This window comes from Oryctolagus cuniculus, chromosome 15 (genome assembly GCF_964237555.1).
Source record: "Oryctolagus cuniculus chromosome 15, mOryCun1.1, whole genome shotgun sequence".
In the NCBI taxonomy this organism is placed as follows: Eukaryota; Metazoa; Chordata; class Mammalia; order Lagomorpha; family Leporidae; genus Oryctolagus; species Oryctolagus cuniculus.
In genome coordinates this window covers 65,801,059-65,818,150 of record NC_091446.1, presented here as the reverse complement: position 1 = coordinate 65,818,150, position 17,092 = coordinate 65,801,059, and the positions used below count along the sequence as shown (strand labels likewise).

The following is a 17,092-nucleotide window of genomic DNA, read 5'->3' as shown; positions in this document are numbered from 1 at the left end:
CGTTGGTTCACCCTCCAATGGCCGCCGCGGCCAGCGCGATGCGACCGGCGCACCGCGCTGATCCGATGGCAGGAGCCAGGAGCCAGGTGCTTTTCCTGGTCTCCCATGGGGCGCAGGGCCCAAGCACCTGGGCCATCCTCCACTGCACTCCCGGGCCACAGCAGAGGGCTGGCCTGGAAGAGGGGCAACCGGGACAGAATCCGGCGCCCCGACCGGGACTAGAACCCGGTGTGCCGGCGCCGCTAGGCGGAGGATTAGCCTAGTGAGCCGCGGCGCCGGCCAAAGAACATTGAACCGCCCAATGTGGGGCTCGAACCCACGACCCTGGGATTAAGAGTCCCATGCTCTACCGACTGAGCTAGCCGGGCAGTTTATTTTTTTTTTTTTTAAAGATTTATCTATTTGAAAACAGAGTTACAGAGACAGAGGAAGAGACAGTGAGGGAGAGAGAGAGAAAATCTTCCATCCGCTGGTTCACTCTCCAAAGGGCCAGAATGTCTGGGGCTGGAGCCTCCTCCAGGTCTCCCATGGGGGTACAGGGGTCCAAGCACTTGGGTCATCTTCCACTGCTTTCCCAGGCACGTTAGCAAGGAACCGGATTGGAAGTACGGCAGCTGCGACTCAAACCAGAACCCAGATAGGACGCAGGTGGTGACTTAACCCACTACGCCGCAATGCTGTCTCTTCTCCCAACATTTTATTAGAAAAAATCTCAACCCTAAAGTGTTGAAAAGTATTAGATAGCAAATATCCATCTGTCTACCATTTAGACTCTACAGTGAACATTCTGCTATCTTTGCCTTATCACTTATCTACTCAGCTATTGATTCCCACTCATCTTTCTCTATGCACTTTACTGTAAGCTGAAGTCCTCAGTACACCTCACGGCTATCGGCAAGGATATCATTTAACTGGAATTCAATATTTGCTTGAGGTCCTTTTGCATGTGTGAGATAAAATTGAAACAGTGAAATCACACAACTGAAGTAGGCCATTTCCTGAATACTGACACACACACACACACACACACACACACACCCGCAGAACCCCAGTACGATGTGGAAGATCAGAAAGGCCCCTCACATCCCCTCCCAAGGCCCCTCGTTCCAGCACCCAATACCCTCCTCCCTGAGAACGGCGGCCACTGTTCTTCTTTCATTGTGTGTTGGTTTTACTCCTAGAACTTCATAAACACAGGACCTTTTTTTTTTTTTCTCAAGATTTACTTATTTATTTGAATTTTTATTTTTATTTTATTTTATTTTTTATTTATTTTTTTTTTGACAGGCAGAGTGGACAGTGAGAGAGAGAGACAGAGAGAGAAAGGTCTTCCTTTTGCCGTTGGTTCACCCTCCAATGGCCGCCGCTGCAGCCGGCGCACCGCGCTGATCCGATCACCCTCCAATGGCCGCCGCTGCAGCTGGCGCACCGCGCTGATCCGATGGCAGGAGCCAGGATCCAGGTGCTTTTCCTGGTCTCCCATGGGGTGCAGGGCCCAAGCACCTGGGCCATCCTCCACTGCATTCCCTGGCCATAGCAGAGAGCTGGCCTGGAAGAGGGGCAACCGGGACAGAATCCGGCGCCCCGACCGGGACTAGAACCTGGTGTGCCGGCGCCGCAAGGTGGAGGATTAGCCTATTGAGCCACGGCGCCGGCCTTACTTATTTATTTGAAAGGCAGATGGAGAGAGAGAGAGAGAGAGAGAGACAGAGAGAGAGAGAGAGAGAGAGAGAGAGAGAGAAAACACCGTATCCACTGGTTCATTCCCCAGATGGCAGCAACAGCTCAGGCCAGGCCAGGCCAGGCCAAAGCCAGGAGCCAGGAACCCCATCTGAGTCTCCCACATGGGTGGGGCCCCTGCACCCACGTGGGAGACCTGGAGGAAGCTCCTGGCTCCTGGCTTTAGCCTGGCCCGGCCCTAGTTGTTGCAGCCATCTGGGGAGAGAATCAGCAGATGGAAGATCTCTCTGTCTCTCCTTCTCTCTGTGTGTTAACTCTTTCAAAAAAAAAAAAAAAAAAAAAAAAAAAAAAAAAAAAAAAAGACAGTGTTGCAAAGAATGCCTGGATTGGATACCTGGCTCTAACACCTGACTTCAGCTTCCTGCTAATGCAGACTCTGGAGGCGGGCGGCAGAGATGCTTCAAGTAACTGAGGTCTTGCCACCATGTAGGAAACTTGGATTTAGTTCCTGGCTCCCAGCATTTGCTGATTTAATCAGATGGTGGGAGCCCTCTCTCTTTTTCTGCTCCCCTAAACCCCTAAAAAGCATGCTACTATTGGAGGACAAAATAACCACATTCTAAGGACTAGTTTTATTACAAGGAAGTTATATGTAATATGCATGCATGTTAAGTATTACCAAACAGCATTTTTTTTTTAAAACCTCCTTTAAAATAGTTACTGTCAGAAAAGCCTAGCTGGTGACGGGAGCTTAATCAATATTCTTGGAGTAAGAGATATTCTCATCTAAAAAATTGTCCAGGTTTGTCAGTACACCTCCTGTTAATCGAAGAGGAAGACCTTCTGTAGCAGGTTAACATGGTAAAGATACCCTCGTGTTCAAACTAATTACTCTGCAGGAAGAAAGCTGGAGGAAGTAGAGGATTTATACTTCCTGGTCTGGACAGAATAAGGATAGAAATATACAGCAAAGGAATAAAACCGAGAGCCTAGAAATAAAACTTTACATTTATGGTCAACTGATTTCTCACAAGGGTGCAAAGACAATTGAATAATGGAGAGAACAACATTCTCACTCAGATCCTGGGACAGATGGCTATCCACATGTAAGAGAATGAATTTATACCCCTTACCTCACATCATATAAAAAAGTAAACTCAAAATGAATCAAAGACTTAACTGTCCAAGCAAAAACTATGAAACTTTTACAACAGAACTCAAGCATAAATCTTTGTGCCATTGGATTAGGCAGTGGTTACAGAAGTGAAATCAAAAGCACAACTGAGAAAAGAAAAACAAATAACTTGAACTTCATCAAAACTCAAAACACTTATGCTTCAAAGACATCATCAAGAAAGTGAAACAAAGCACACAGAATGGAAGAAATATTTGCAAGTCACACATCTGAAAAGAACTTTCAGCCAAAATATATAAAGAACTATTAAACTGGGGGCTGGCGCCATGGCTCACTTGGTTAATCCTCAGCCTGCAGAGCCAGCATCCTATATGGGCACCGGTTCTAGTCCTGGCTGCTCCACTTCTGATCCAGCTCTCTGCTTTGGCCCAGGAGGGCAGTGGAGAATGGTCCAAGTGTTTGGGCCCTGCACCTGCATAGGAGACCAGGAGGAAGCATCTGGCTCCTGGCTTCAGATCGGCAAAGCGCCGGCCGTGGCGGCCATTTGGGGAGTGAACCAACAGAAGGAAGACCTTTCTCTCTGTCTCTCTCTCTCACTGTCTAACTCTGCCTGTCAAATAAAAAAAAAAAAGCTATAAGAAATTAAGAAAAAAAGGACTATTAAACTTAACAATATAAAGACAAACCACCCAATTAAAAATTAGCAAATAATCTGAATAGATTTTTCTCCAAAAGAAATGTATAAATGTCACATGAAGAGATGCTCAACATCATTAGTCCTCAGGGAATGCAAATCCACAATGAGATATCACTTTGTTAAACACTAAGATGGCAGTAATCAATTGGATAGTAGCAAGTGTTACCAAGGATATGAAAAAACCACAACCCTAAATGCAAAATGGTGTAATTCCTTGGAAAAAAATTTACAGTTTCTCAAAAAGTAAAACATAGGGTTACCCTATAATGCAGCAATTCTGAGATGTGAGTATATCCCAAGACTTGCAAACATATCTAAACAAAAAACTTGTACATGAGTGTTCTCAGCAGCGTCATATACAAATTCAAAAGTGAGAACAACCCAAGTGTTCATCAACCAGTGCATCAATATAATGTGATACATGCATATCATGGGCTATTTGGAAAAAGGATGAAAATGAGGTACTGATACTGCTGCAAGATGGAAAAACATGGAAAGCATCACAGTAAGTGAAAGAAGCCAGTCACCAAAGAGCAAATAGTATTTGATTCCATATTTATGAATGACCAGAACAGGCAAATCTATAGATAGAAGACACAGCAGTAGGTACTGCAGCCTGGGTAGATAGGTGAATTGGGACAGGGTTTCTCTTTGGAGTGATGAAAAATTTTTTTTTATTTTTATTATTTTCTTAAAGATTTATTTTATTTGAAAGGCAGTTATATATATATAGAGAAAGAGAGCTTTTTTATCCATTAGTTCACTCCTCAAATGACTGCAATAGTCAGGGCTGGCCCAAGCTGAAGCCAGGAGCCTGGAACTCCAACAGGGTCTCCTACGTGGGTGCAGGGGCCCAACTACTTGGGCCATCTTCTGCTGCTTTCCCAGGCGAATTAGCAAGAAGTTGGATGGGAACTGGGGCAGCTGGGACTCAAGCCAGGAGCCCATTTGGGATGCTGGTGTCTCAGGTGGTGGCTTAACCTGCTGAGCCATGACTGCAGGCCCTGACAATGTTCTTGACTTAGATAATGTTGATGGTTGCACAGTTTTGTGAATACACTAAAAATGACTAAATTGTAGGCTTTAAAATGGTCAATTTTTTGGTAATTCGTCTCAAAGAAACAAAAAGGAAGCATAAGAGACCTTAGAGTTAACCTAATTACAGGGCAGCAGAAAGAGAAAACTTTTTCTAGTTTGAATTCAGCTTTATACACATTATGTTATTTCCTAACAAAATCATAATGATAAAAATAGCAGCTGCTTATTAAGCACTGTATCAAGTAAGCAAGTATTTTACATTTGGTATTGTGATGGTTAACTTAAGGTGTTAGAGTGATTTATTAAGCAATACCTAGAGACCTGATAATGTGTTACTTTACCAGGGTGTGGTACAGTGCCTGGCAGGTGAATCAGTGGGAGGGAGGAGAAGTTCTGCCCTCCATGTGGGCAGGGCTCAGACAGACAAGGAGAGAAAAGGACCATCGTCTCTGTCCCCCCTTCCTTGAGTCACGAACTCTCCTTCTGCTCCTGGACATCACAACTCCAGCTCTGCAGCCTGGGGACTCTAGGACTTATATTAACAGCTCAAGTTCTCAGGCTTCTGGACTTGGACTGAGACATACTAGTAGCACCTGGGACTCCAGCCTGCAGACGGCCTGCCGGGGGACTTCTCAGCATGCATAGTCTTGTGAGCCAATACTCTAAAGAATCGTCTTTCAAATGTCCATACACAGGGGCCAGTGCTGTTGAGTAGTGGGTAACGCTGCCACCTGTGGCACCAGCATCCCTTATGGGTGCCGGTTTGAGTCCTGACTGCTCCACTTCCTATCTAGCTCCCTGCTAATGTGCCAGGGAAAGCAGCGGGAGATGGCCCAAGTGCTTGGGCCCCTGCACTCAAGGTGGGAGACTCAGAAGAAGCTCCTGGCTCCTGGCTCTGGACTGGCTCAGCTCTGGCCATTGTGGCCATTTGGGGAGTAAACCAGCAGATGCAAGATCTCTGTCTCTCCCTCTGCCTTTCAAATAAAAAAATAAAAATAAAATAAATGTCCATACATATATCCTATTGGTTCTGTCTCTCAGTGATCTTTATAAGGGATATCATCCCTCTCTCCACCGCCCCCCCCCTTTTTTTTTAAAGATTTATTTATTTATTTGAAAGGCAGAGTTAGAGAGGAGAGGGAGGGAAGGAGGGAGGGAGGGAAGGAGGGAGGGAGAGGGAGAGGGAGAGGGAGAGGGAGAGGGAGAGAGAGAGAATCTTCCATCTGCTGGCTCACTCTCCAAATGGCAGCAATGTCTAGGGCTAAGCCAGGTTGAAGCCAGGAGCCAGGAGCTTCTTCTGGTCTTCTACATGGGTGCAGGGACCCAAGAACGTAAGCCATCTTCTGATTCTTTCCCAGGCACGTTAACAGGGAGCTGGTTTGGAAGTGGAGTAGTGGGGGCTCGAACTGGGGCCCATATAGGATGCTGTGGCTACAGGCAGTGGCTTTACCCGCTATGCCACAGCTGACTCCTATTATCCCATTTTTTAGAGAGGAAACGGAGACTCAGAGATTTGTCTAAGGTCATATAAATGTAAATAAGTCTGACTCCAGAGGTGCTATTATACTGCTTTATTTTCTTTTAAAGAGTGACTTAATGGTTTCCCATATTTGTTTTAAAAATGTATTATGCTGTTCTCTGTAACTCTGTCAACAAAGTAGATATCATTTTAGTGTCCAGTATTAAATAATGATCTTTCTTCCTTAGATTTTTGAGCACAGGCCAAAGACAAAAAATTCCTATATGACAAGTTTTTATTTGTATCAAATCACAGAGTACAATAAGATTAGGATTTGAATATTATAACTTAAAATTTGGCAGATTATTTAATTATCCAAAGTTTATTACATATTTGAGTATACATTGAAGAGATTATTTGGAATAGCTTGGCAATAGAAGTATTTCTGTACCTTATTTGAACATTTATCATATATTTATTTGAGGTACATATATGTATGTATGTATGTACCTGTGTGTATTCACACATACTCCTAAATTAAATATATTTATATAAAAAGCTAAAGACTGATGTGTGAGGATTAATTCCCTTAAAAAATCTATCATATTAAATTGCATCTGCATTCAAAGCAGAAATGTAAAAAAAAGATCAATTTACTAAATACCATACATGAATTTACAAAGTAATTGAAAATGAAATGAAAATTTGTATTGAAATGTTATATTCCTGTCTAATTGACATTTAGGAGGCACTAGCAAACTATGGAAATTAACATCATTTTGTAGGTTACTGAGAGACTAAAGATTCTATGAGCATTACTGTACCCTCTAAATTAAGAGTGAACATTATTATAGTAGGAAATATGGCAGATAATTTTCTCCTTTATTAATGTGGGAATTCTCAGGAAGCAATGAGGGCAGTGTCGTACTCCGGGGGGGCTTAGGCTTTTTGCTCTTCCATTAGTGAAAATCTGGCTTCTCAGGAAAGGTGCAGCCAGTCCGCCTGATTATGACGCTCGCTGCATAGTGGCCAGCACGGATGCATTCGGTCAGAGGCTTATCAGAGACCAGCTGAGACAGAAAACCTGGAAAACAGACAAAAAGGAAGAACATGAGTATTGCGTACCAGCATCAGAAATGTCATGCTGAGTCACAGCAAAATAGTCTAAGCACCTACCACTCTCTCCAGCCCTGACAGAAGTGCCAAGTCTCCAGGGCTGGAGAGGTTATCCTCCCACCACCAGGCCCTCCCTTAATGTTTCTTCCAAAGACTTCAGTAGGGACATGACAACCTGCCATCAAGTCAATCTGGTCTTTCTAAGCCTAACCTCACAAGTTGTCATTTCACTTTGAGACTAAAAGAGTGTAAGGAATACTGGCTGAATAATACTACCTTGGATCTTTACAACTGAGCAGTTACGAGTTATCTCGCTTCCCTTCCCGTGAGATTCCTTCTGTGCTGTTGTCATACCCAGTGTTCTGCCATTTGGACAAAATTCCGTCATCTGAGTACATCTTTGAGAGATGGAAAGTTCTGGAGGCATGGCATTGCCCTTTCATTCCCAGAGTAACAGGGAAATCATTTCTGTAGTTAAGCACCACGGATCAGTTCAACACAGTAAATCAGGGCGGAAAAGTCCTAAGGACTTCTGTGTCTGCCCAAGATGGGCTAAAAAGAACCATTTTTATTTTTTGTTCAAAAACATATAACACAAATCCAAAATATGTAAAATCAAGTTTTCAGATATTGTACATCTGCTACAAAAGACTCATGGGAAAAATGAAGCAAAACACAAAATTGCTCTGGGTGTGGTGTGGCCTTGAGAAACATACCAGGCCACACCACACCCTGAGATGCTGAGGGCAGATCCCAAGAATCTGAGTTAAGAAGTTGGAAATCTAAGTACAAATTGGTCAAAATCGACAAATCTCTAGGTAGACTGACAAAAGACACTAGAGAGGGGGAGAGCAAGCAGGTGAACGAGCAAGAGAACAGGAATGATGAGCATCAGGAATGTCAGAGGTGGTATCATTGTCAAGTCCATAGTAAATATTAATTATACATATCTTAACATACCACATGTAATAATACATATCTAAAGGAAAATTCAAAGCATTAATTACATTAAGTATATATTAAATTTAGGTTACATTTATTAATTTAAATTTATTTTAAGTGGAGCTACATTTAATACATAAATTAAAAAGATAATTGGGAAATACTAACAACTTAAACCTGATACAGTTACCAAGTTAGATGAACAGGATAAATTTCTTGAAAAATACAAACTATCAAAACTCACTTAAATAACTTAACTAGCCCTGTTATATTGGTTTTGTATTGAAAAGCTTTCCATAGGGGCTGGCACTGTGGCATAGTGGTTAAAGCTGCTGCCCACAGTGCCGGCAGCTCATATGGGCGCCAGTTCAAGTCCTTGGTTGCTCCACTTTCAATCCAGCTCTGCTCCATTTTCCAATCCAGCTATGGCCTGGGAAAGCAATAGAAGATGGCCCATGTCCTTGGGCCCCTGAACCCCCATAGAAGACCCAGAAGAAGCTCCTAGTTCCCGGTTTCCAATCAGTGCAGCTCCAGCTGTTGTGGCTATCTGGGGAGGGAACCAGTGGATGTAAGATCTCTCTCTCTCTCTGCGCCTCTCTGTAACTCTACCTTTCAAATAAATAAATAAATCTTTTTTTTAAAAAGCTTTCCATAAAGAAAACTACAGGTTCAGATTTGGTATCTGGTGAGTTCTAAACATTTAAGAAAAAAAATAACGATGCTACATTAACTCTCGTGAAAACTGAAAAGAAGGAATGCATTTCAATTCATTCTTTGAGGACAGTATTACCCTAATCCTAGAAAAGAAGACTACAGACCTAAGGAAAATTTCAGCAAATCAAATGTAGTAATACACATAAAAACATAACAAATCATGATAAAGTGAAATTTATCCCAGGAATGCAAGTTTAAGATTAAAAAAGCAACCAATGTACTTTACCAGACTACCTAAGAAAATGGTAACATTATCTTTTTTTTTCAAAGAAAAGATTTATTTATTTGAAAGGCAGAGTTACAGAGAAAGAGAGAAGGAGACATAAAGAGAGATTTTCCATCTGCTGGTTCTCTCTTCAAATGGCTGTAACGGTCAAGGCTGGGCCAGACCAGGTACTTCCTCTGGGTCTCCCATGTGGGTGCAGGCGCCCAAACACTTGAGTCATCTTCCACTGCTTTCCCAGGCTCATTAGCAGGGAGTTGGATTGGAAATGGAGCAGCCAGGACTTGAACTGGCACCCACATGAAACGAGACGCACTGCAGATGGCTTAACCTGCTGTGCCACAGTGCAGCTCCAATTTTTTTCTTTCCTTAGATGATCTTAATAGATGCAGAAAAGGTATTTCACAAAATCCAAAGTCCATCCCTAATTAACGCTTTCAGCAAATCAGGAATAAAAAGGAACTTTCTCAATTTGACAAAGGTTCTTAAGAAAAACTTATAACTAGTATCATTCTTTTTTTTTTTAAACAGGCAGAGTGGATAGTGAGAGAGAGAGAGAGAGACAGAGAGAAAGGTCTTCCTTTGCCGTTGGTTCACCCTCCAATGGCTGCCGCACTGATCTGGCAGGAGCCAGGTGCTTATCCTGGTCTCCCATGGAGTGCAGGGCCCAAGTACTTGCGCCATCCTCCTCTGCACTCCCTGGCCACAGCAGAGAGCTGGCCTGGAAGAGGGGCAACCGAGACAGAATCCGGCGCCCCGACCGGGATTAGAACCCGGTGTGCTGGCGCAGCAGGCGGAGGATTAGCCTTTTGAGCCACGGCACCGGCCAACCAGTATCATTCTTAATGGTGAATGGAATGTTTTCCCCTTAAGATCAAGAACAAGGCCAAGAGCGGCAGGCATTTGGCCTAGTGGTTAACATACTAGTTAAAACTTCATGTCCCACATTAGAGTGCTTGAGTTTGGTATCCACTAAGGCTCCTGATTTCAGGTTCCTGCTGGTGTAGACTGAGAGGCAGTGGTGATGGATGGCTCAGGCAGTTGGGTTCCTGCCATCACATGGAAGACCTAGTTAGATGCTCCAAGCTCTCAGTTTTGGGGAGTGAAACAGTGGATGGGTGCTCTCTGTCTCTCAAATAAATAAATACATAAATAAAAATAATAAAAAAAAAACCCAAGAGTGTTAGAAAATCATTTAAAAGCAAAAACAGGGCTAGCATTTGGCATAGCGGTTAAAATGCTGCATGAGTACATACATCTCACATCAGAGTACCTAGTTCAAGTACCAGCTCTGCTTCTGGTTCTACCTTCCTGATAATGCAAACCCTGGGAGGTAGGAGGTAATGGCTCAAGTAATTAGGTCCCTGTCTCTGAGGTGCGAGACCTGGATTGAGATCCTGGCATCAGCCTGGCCCAGCATTGGCTGTTGCAGGCATTTGGTGAGTTAACTAGTAGGTGAAGGCTATCTATCTCTGTCTTTCTACCTTCCAAATGAATGAAAATAAATGAACAAAAACAAGGTAAGTGTTTGTTCTTAAACTATATCCTGGAAACTCTAGGCAATGCAATAAGGAAAACAAGAGCAATGAAACCATTGAGAGGGGCTGGTGCTGTGGCACAATGGGTTAAAATCCCAGCTTGCAGTGCCAGCATCCTATATGGGCACCAGTTCAAGTTCCAGCTGCTCCATTTCCAATCCAGCTCCCTGCTAATACACCTGGGAAAGCACCAGAGGATGACCCAAGTCCTTGGGCCCCTGCACCCGTGTGGGAGGCATGGAAGAAGCTCCTGGCTCCTGGCTTCAGATCAGCTCAGCTCTGGCTGTTATGGCCATTTGGGGAGTGAACAAACGAATGGAAGACACCTCTGTCTCTCCCTCTCTGTGTAACTCTGTCTTTCAAATAAAAATCTTTAAAAAAAAGTTTGTTTAAAAAAAAAAGGGATTGAGATGGAAAAAGAAGTAAAACTGTTGATGACTGTCCATGTCTTTGGCTTTCAAGAGTAGGTGATTTTGACCCTAGGGGACACGTGACAATGTCTGGAGACATTGAGTAAAGCTGTAAAATACTGCATACTAAAAAATGACAATGAGAGAAATAAAAATATAAGGAGAGATATAGTATGTTCAGAGGTCAGGCGATTCAGTACTACTATTGGCTCTGCAGAAAATTTTGTCAATTCAATGCAATAATAAGCATTTTAATATGCTTTCATATAGAAAATACTTCTAAAAATTTTTTCAAATTTAAATTTATTTTCATTTTATTTGAAAGGCAGAGAGCAAACAAGTGGGATAAGATCTTCCATCTGCTGGTTCACTCTCCAAATGCCCACAACTGCCACTGCTGGTCCAGGCAGAAGCCAGGAGCCAGGAACTCAATCTGGGTCTCCCATATGGGTGGTAGGGATCAAGTACGTGAGCCCTCACTGCTGCCTCCCAGTGAGGAAACTGAATCAGATACACATTAGCAGAAGCTGGGACTTGAACTATGCACTCCGGTCCCAAGCAGTGTCTTAACCACTGTGTTACATGCCCATCCTTGCTTCTAAAATTTAAAGAGAAATGCAATGGATGTAGATAACTAAAACACACATTGATTAAATAAGTAAAAGCCAGAAGACATACATTACCTAATTTTAAAACTTATTATAGAAGTACAATAATCAAGACACTATGGTGTTGGCATAAAGACAAACAGATAAATGGAACTGAATAGAGCCCATTTCTATAAAATAAATATGAAATAAACCCATTTCTATACAGACAACTGATTTCTGACAAAACTGTCAAAGAAATTCTATGGAGAAAGGGAAAAATTATAAACAAACTATAGTAGACGAATTGGGTGTTGTATGTAAAAAAAAAAACAAACTCCACTTCAACCTTTACCTTATACCATCTGCAAAAATTCACTTAAAATGAATCATAACAGGGCTGGCGCTGTGGCATTTTGGGTTGAACTGCCGCGTACAGTGCCAGCATCCCATATGGATGACGGTTTGAGACCTGGCTGCTTCACTTCTGATCCAGCTCCCTGCTGCTGTGCCTTGGAAGGTGGAAGAAGATGGCCCAGGTCCCTGGGTCCCTGTACCCTGTGGGAGACCTAGAGGAAGCTCCTGGCTCCTGGCTTTGGCCTGACTTAGCCCTGGTCATTGTGGCCATTTGGGGAGAAAAGCAGCTGAGAGATGGAAGATCTCTCTCTCTAACTCTTTCAAATAAATAAATAAATATTTTTTAAAAAATGAATCATACACCTATATAAAAATGAGTAAGTTTGTATACCTTAAATAAAATATTTCTGGGGAAAAATATAATTCTATTGCATATGAAGTACATGTCTACTGAAAAAGGTAAATACAAATAAGCAAAAAATAAAAATCATTCATAATTCTAAAAAAAATCTACAAAAATGAGAAAAAACATAGGAGAAAATCTTAGTCACCAAGAGAAAAGCTCATTGAGTAAAACATTAAAGGTACAAAATTTTATGGAAATAAAGAAATAAGAAATAAATCTTTTATTAAAACAATTTAATAAAAAAGTGGGCAAAAGTGGAATGGATGTCAGAAACAATGGTTATGACGCCAGTTTAGAAACCTGCATTCCATACTGGAGTCTTCCTTCAAGTTCTGGGCACTCTGCTTCCAGTCCAGCTTTCTGTTAATGCATACCCCAGGAGGCGACAGATGATGGCTCAAGTACTGGGATCCACGCAACCCATGTAGGAGACTTGGACTGAGCTCCAGGCTATTTGCTTTGGTATGGCCTAGTCCTGGCTATAGCTGGCATTTGGGGAGTCAACCAATGGACAGAAGATCTCTGTCTGCCTCTCTGTGTCTCTAAATAAGATGAAAATAATAAACAAAGTTTAAAAAATTTGCAAAAATAATTAACAGTTTAGCCAAGAAGATCAATGTATGTAAAGGGGCCAGTGTTGTGGCATGATGGGTAAAGCTGTCACCTGTGACTCTGACATCCCAATGTGAGCATGGTTTGATTCCTGGCTGCTCCACTTCCAACTCTGATCAGCTCCCTGCTGATACACCAGGGAAAGCAGTAGAAGATGGCTCAAGTATTTGGGCCCCTGCACCCACATGGGAGACTTGGAAGAAGCTCCTGGCTCAAGGCTTCAGCTTGACTTAGCCCTGGCCATTGTAGCCTTCTGGGGAGTGAACCAGCAGATGGAACTCCTTCTCTTGGTAACTTTGTATCCCTTTCTCTTTCTGTAACTCTGTCCTTCAAATAAATAAAATACATCTTTTAAAAATAAATAAAAATAAATGGATGCCAAATAAGAACATGATATTCAACATAATTATTTGTTAATGAAAATTAAAATAAGATACCACCACATACCCATCAGAATGGCTAAAATTGAAAACACTGACCATACTAAGTGTTCCCAAGAATGTGTATCAACTTGAACTCTCCTACAGTAACTGAAGGAAAATAAAATAAGAGCGCTTTGTAAAAGCCATTTGTCAGTGTCTTAAAAAGGTAAACTTATACTTACCATATGACCCAGTCATTCTATTTGTAGGTATTTACTCAAGGTAAATGAAAACCATACACTCATATAAAAACTTGTAAATCAATGCCACAGTAGCTTTATCTATGAGAACCCAAAAGTGGAAATACTCCAAGTGGATGACATGGGGCAGAAAGACAAGATTACAAAAGGGCATGAGAGTAGTGATATGTACATGGTGATGCTTTCATGGGTACACACATATGCCAAAATTCATTAAGTTTTACTCTTGGAATATGTGTCTGGCATTATGGTGCAGTGGGTTAAGTCACTGCTCATGACATTGGCTTCCCAAATCCAAGTGCCAGTCAGAGTCTTGGCTGCTCTGCTTCTGATCCAACTTCCTGCTATTGTGCCTGTGAAAGCAGTGGATGATGGCCCAAGTGCTTGGTCCCTGCCACTAATGTGGGAGAACCAGATGGAGTTCCTGGCTCTTGGCTTCAGCATGGCCCAGCCTGGCTGTGGCGGGAGTTTGGGGAGTGAACTAGCAGCTACAAGATCTCACTCTCTCTCTGTGTCTCTATGTGTGTCTCTTCTATTCTTTCTGATGCTCTGCCTTCCAAGTAAATACATCTCTAGAAAAAGTACAGTTTATTGCATGTCAACTACATCACAATAAAACTGTAAAAAAAAAAAAAAGTGTAGCTACAAATAAGGTAAGTGAAGAACAGATGAACCTGGGCTCCTTTCCCCTGAGAGGGACCTGGAGCTGCCGCAGCAGCAGGACTCAAGGAGAGACTGTCCTGCAGCTAGACATCCGGGCATTCCCCTAGGCCCTGGGCAGCCTGGCCTGGAGGGAGGGGAGGTGAAGGTTAATTGAGAAGCTGTAGTAGGATGACCTGAGAGAACATTACAAGAGATTTATGTCCTTCCTTTTCTACCATTCTGACCACACAGACTTTTCCCAGTCAGATTTGGGGACTGCTCTGTATTAGACAAAATAAGTATTCCCGACCAAAGAATAAAATCAATTCAGTTACCAGAATGATGTATTTCGAAGACATTTGCTTAGACTGTGAAATCACTCTCTCAGGAGGTTTAGTGAAAGTATTTTATCATTGGGTTTTCAGGTAACAGTCAAAGGTCATTATTAACTTTGTGCCAAACTGTGCGTCTAAAATGCTCAGCCCACACAGCGAATGGGGCAGATGCCAAATTCAGAGTCAGATCAGCTTACAGTGGAAACACGTCTATTAGGAGCCTTACAAGCAACATCTGTTTTCCTCGTTCCTCTTGGTATGATCTTTGTGAGAAAGAGAAAAGCTTATGTTTATGAAATATTTTTGCGAAGCCTAAGTAGCAGCATCCTCCTTCCGAGAGAAGTGCAGCTGACGAACGAAGTGAAGTGCCCTGAAGTGTCATCTGCTTTGACAAGGGGAAACCTGGCTGCTGAAACAGCGAAGATCTCTGCCCCAGAGGAATACCACTTTTTCAATAATTTATTTTAAAAACCAACTAATATGAATTACAGCTATTTCATAATCAGTTATAAGTGGAACCTTCAAAACGTAGCTAATGTGAATCTTAAAACTTGCATAAAATTGTTTAAATAAACAGTTTATATTTAAAGAGCTGTGGAGAATCCTTTTATGATACAAATAAACCCACCCAAGATAGTTTTATTGTATAAAATACACATAACATTTAAAACTTTAGCGATTTTTAAAAGTAAATTCATGGTATTAAGCACATTTGCAGTGTTATACAACTATCACCCTCAAATGTTTTCAGAACTCATTCATCACCCTGACAAAAACACTGTACTCATTAGACAAAAACTCCCCATTGCTCTTTATCTCAGCGTCTGGTAACTGCTATTCTAGTTTTTGTCTCTATGAATTTGCCTATTTTGGGACCCCTCTTAAGCAAGATCATACTAGATTTGTCCCTTCGTGTCTGGTTTATTTCACGTAGCACAATGCTTCCCAATATGTTTAGATTTTTCAATTATCAGCATGCCTAAAGTGTACTTTAAAAAAATGTTATTTGAAAAGAATTTCAAATTTAGACAAATGTTACAGGAATAAAAATAGTACGAAAGGCACCTGCATATCCTTTACCAGATGCACTTACTGTTAACATTTTGCTTCACTTGCAAGCGTTCTTTTTCTGTGAGCTACTGGAGAGCAAGTTACATTTATCATGGCTTTCCTCCTCCAAATACTTCAGTGTGTCTTTCCTGAGAATAAAGATATTCCCTTCCCAGCCACAATCTGGGTATCAACTCTGTTAATCTCACGTTCATATTCCAATTTTGTCAATTACTCAGTGATGTCCTTTACAGCGACTTTTCCCTCCAGAACCGATCTAGTCGAGGATTTAACTAGTATGTCATTTTAGTCATCTTCAACTTGGAACATTTCCTCAGTCTTTGACTTTCGTGACATGGACATTTTTGAAAAATACAGTCAGTTCCTTAGCCTCTTTTTAATACTCTAATTTCTCATTTGGGGGTTGTCTGATGTTTCCTCATGATTAAACCAGATTACGCATTCCTAGTCAGAATACATGTAGTGTCTGTCTCAGAGTGTCACATTTAAAGGTACATCATATCCATCTGTTATTCACTGGTGATATTCATTGTTGATCACCTGACCCACATGGACATATTTCTTTCATTGGAATAGAAACTATTACTTCCCTTGCAACTAACAAGCAGTCTGTAGACAGACATTTGAAGACCACACACATATACTGCTTCTTAGCATAAGTCCTCAGCCCTCACCCTGACGTGGTGTCTATGGTTCCTGGGTAAAGCAACTACTACTGTGATGATCTTCCATCTTCAGCATGCCTTTCACATTTGCCAGCCCTTGGAACTCTACTGTAAGTAAGAGTCTACTACTTCTTTTCCCATTTATTTATTATCTATTACCAAAAAGGATGCACAGATTCTTTGACTATCAGTGGTTTATAATTCTTTACATCCCTTAACTAGTTTCTCTAAATGTCCCAGTTTTTGCCAAAGGGAACCCCTTCAGCCAGCCCTTGTGTCCCTGGTCATGCCTTCATGTTATTTTTGAGCATTTCTTTACTTGCTGGTATAATACTCTGGGCTCAGTCATTTCTCCAAGGACTCTTGTTTTCTATAGTGTGGAAATATTATAAGAGATCAAGGTCTGGGTGGTGGGTATATTATTTGCTTTTAGGCCCTATTATTGGACAGAACTAGAAAGTATGCATGTATATACACTCACAAGCACTTATACACCTGGATTCACAAATGCATATACACACATGTACAACAGACCTATTTCAGAAATTTAGTGGACACCAACATTCTAATTCCAGCCCATTCGTGTTGAGTTCAACCTTGCCTTTCCCCATTCTATTATTTGCATGTTCCTTCTTCAGTGAAAACCCTAACTCCCAAGTATCAACATATTTACTTACTTTGTAATGTATCTAAAATAGCTTCAGAATTATTTCAACCCTTCTACAAAATACACACACACACACACACACACACACACACACAACCTTAAACTTACTAAAAGGAGTTCAGGATTAGTTTTCTGTCCTCCTATCTAGCTAAATACTCAGTATACTATTTATATTA

At 41.7% G+C, this 17,092-nt stretch overlaps 1 protein-coding gene and 1 non-coding gene across 3 annotated transcripts in view; both read right to left on the bottom strand.

The window, feature by feature from the left end:
* Positions 1-295: 295 nt before the first annotated feature.
* TRNAK-CUU (transfer RNA lysine (anticodon CUU)) lies at positions 296-368 on the bottom strand. The gene has a single exon. It is a non-coding gene; the product is annotated as a tRNA-Lys (tRNA).
* Positions 369-6,286: 5,918 nt separating this feature from the next.
* Positions 6,287-17,092, bottom strand: part of ADK (adenosine kinase) — a 604,142-nt gene continuing 593,336 nt past the window's right edge. For both annotated transcript variants that reach the window (XM_008269935.4, XM_008269936.4), the window contains exon 11: positions 6,287-7,093. In XM_008269935.4, the coding sequence (XP_008268157.1) occupies positions 6,969-7,093 (125 nt within the window). In that variant the 3' untranslated portion in view covers positions 6,287-6,968. The remainder of the gene's footprint in view (positions 7,094-17,092) is intronic.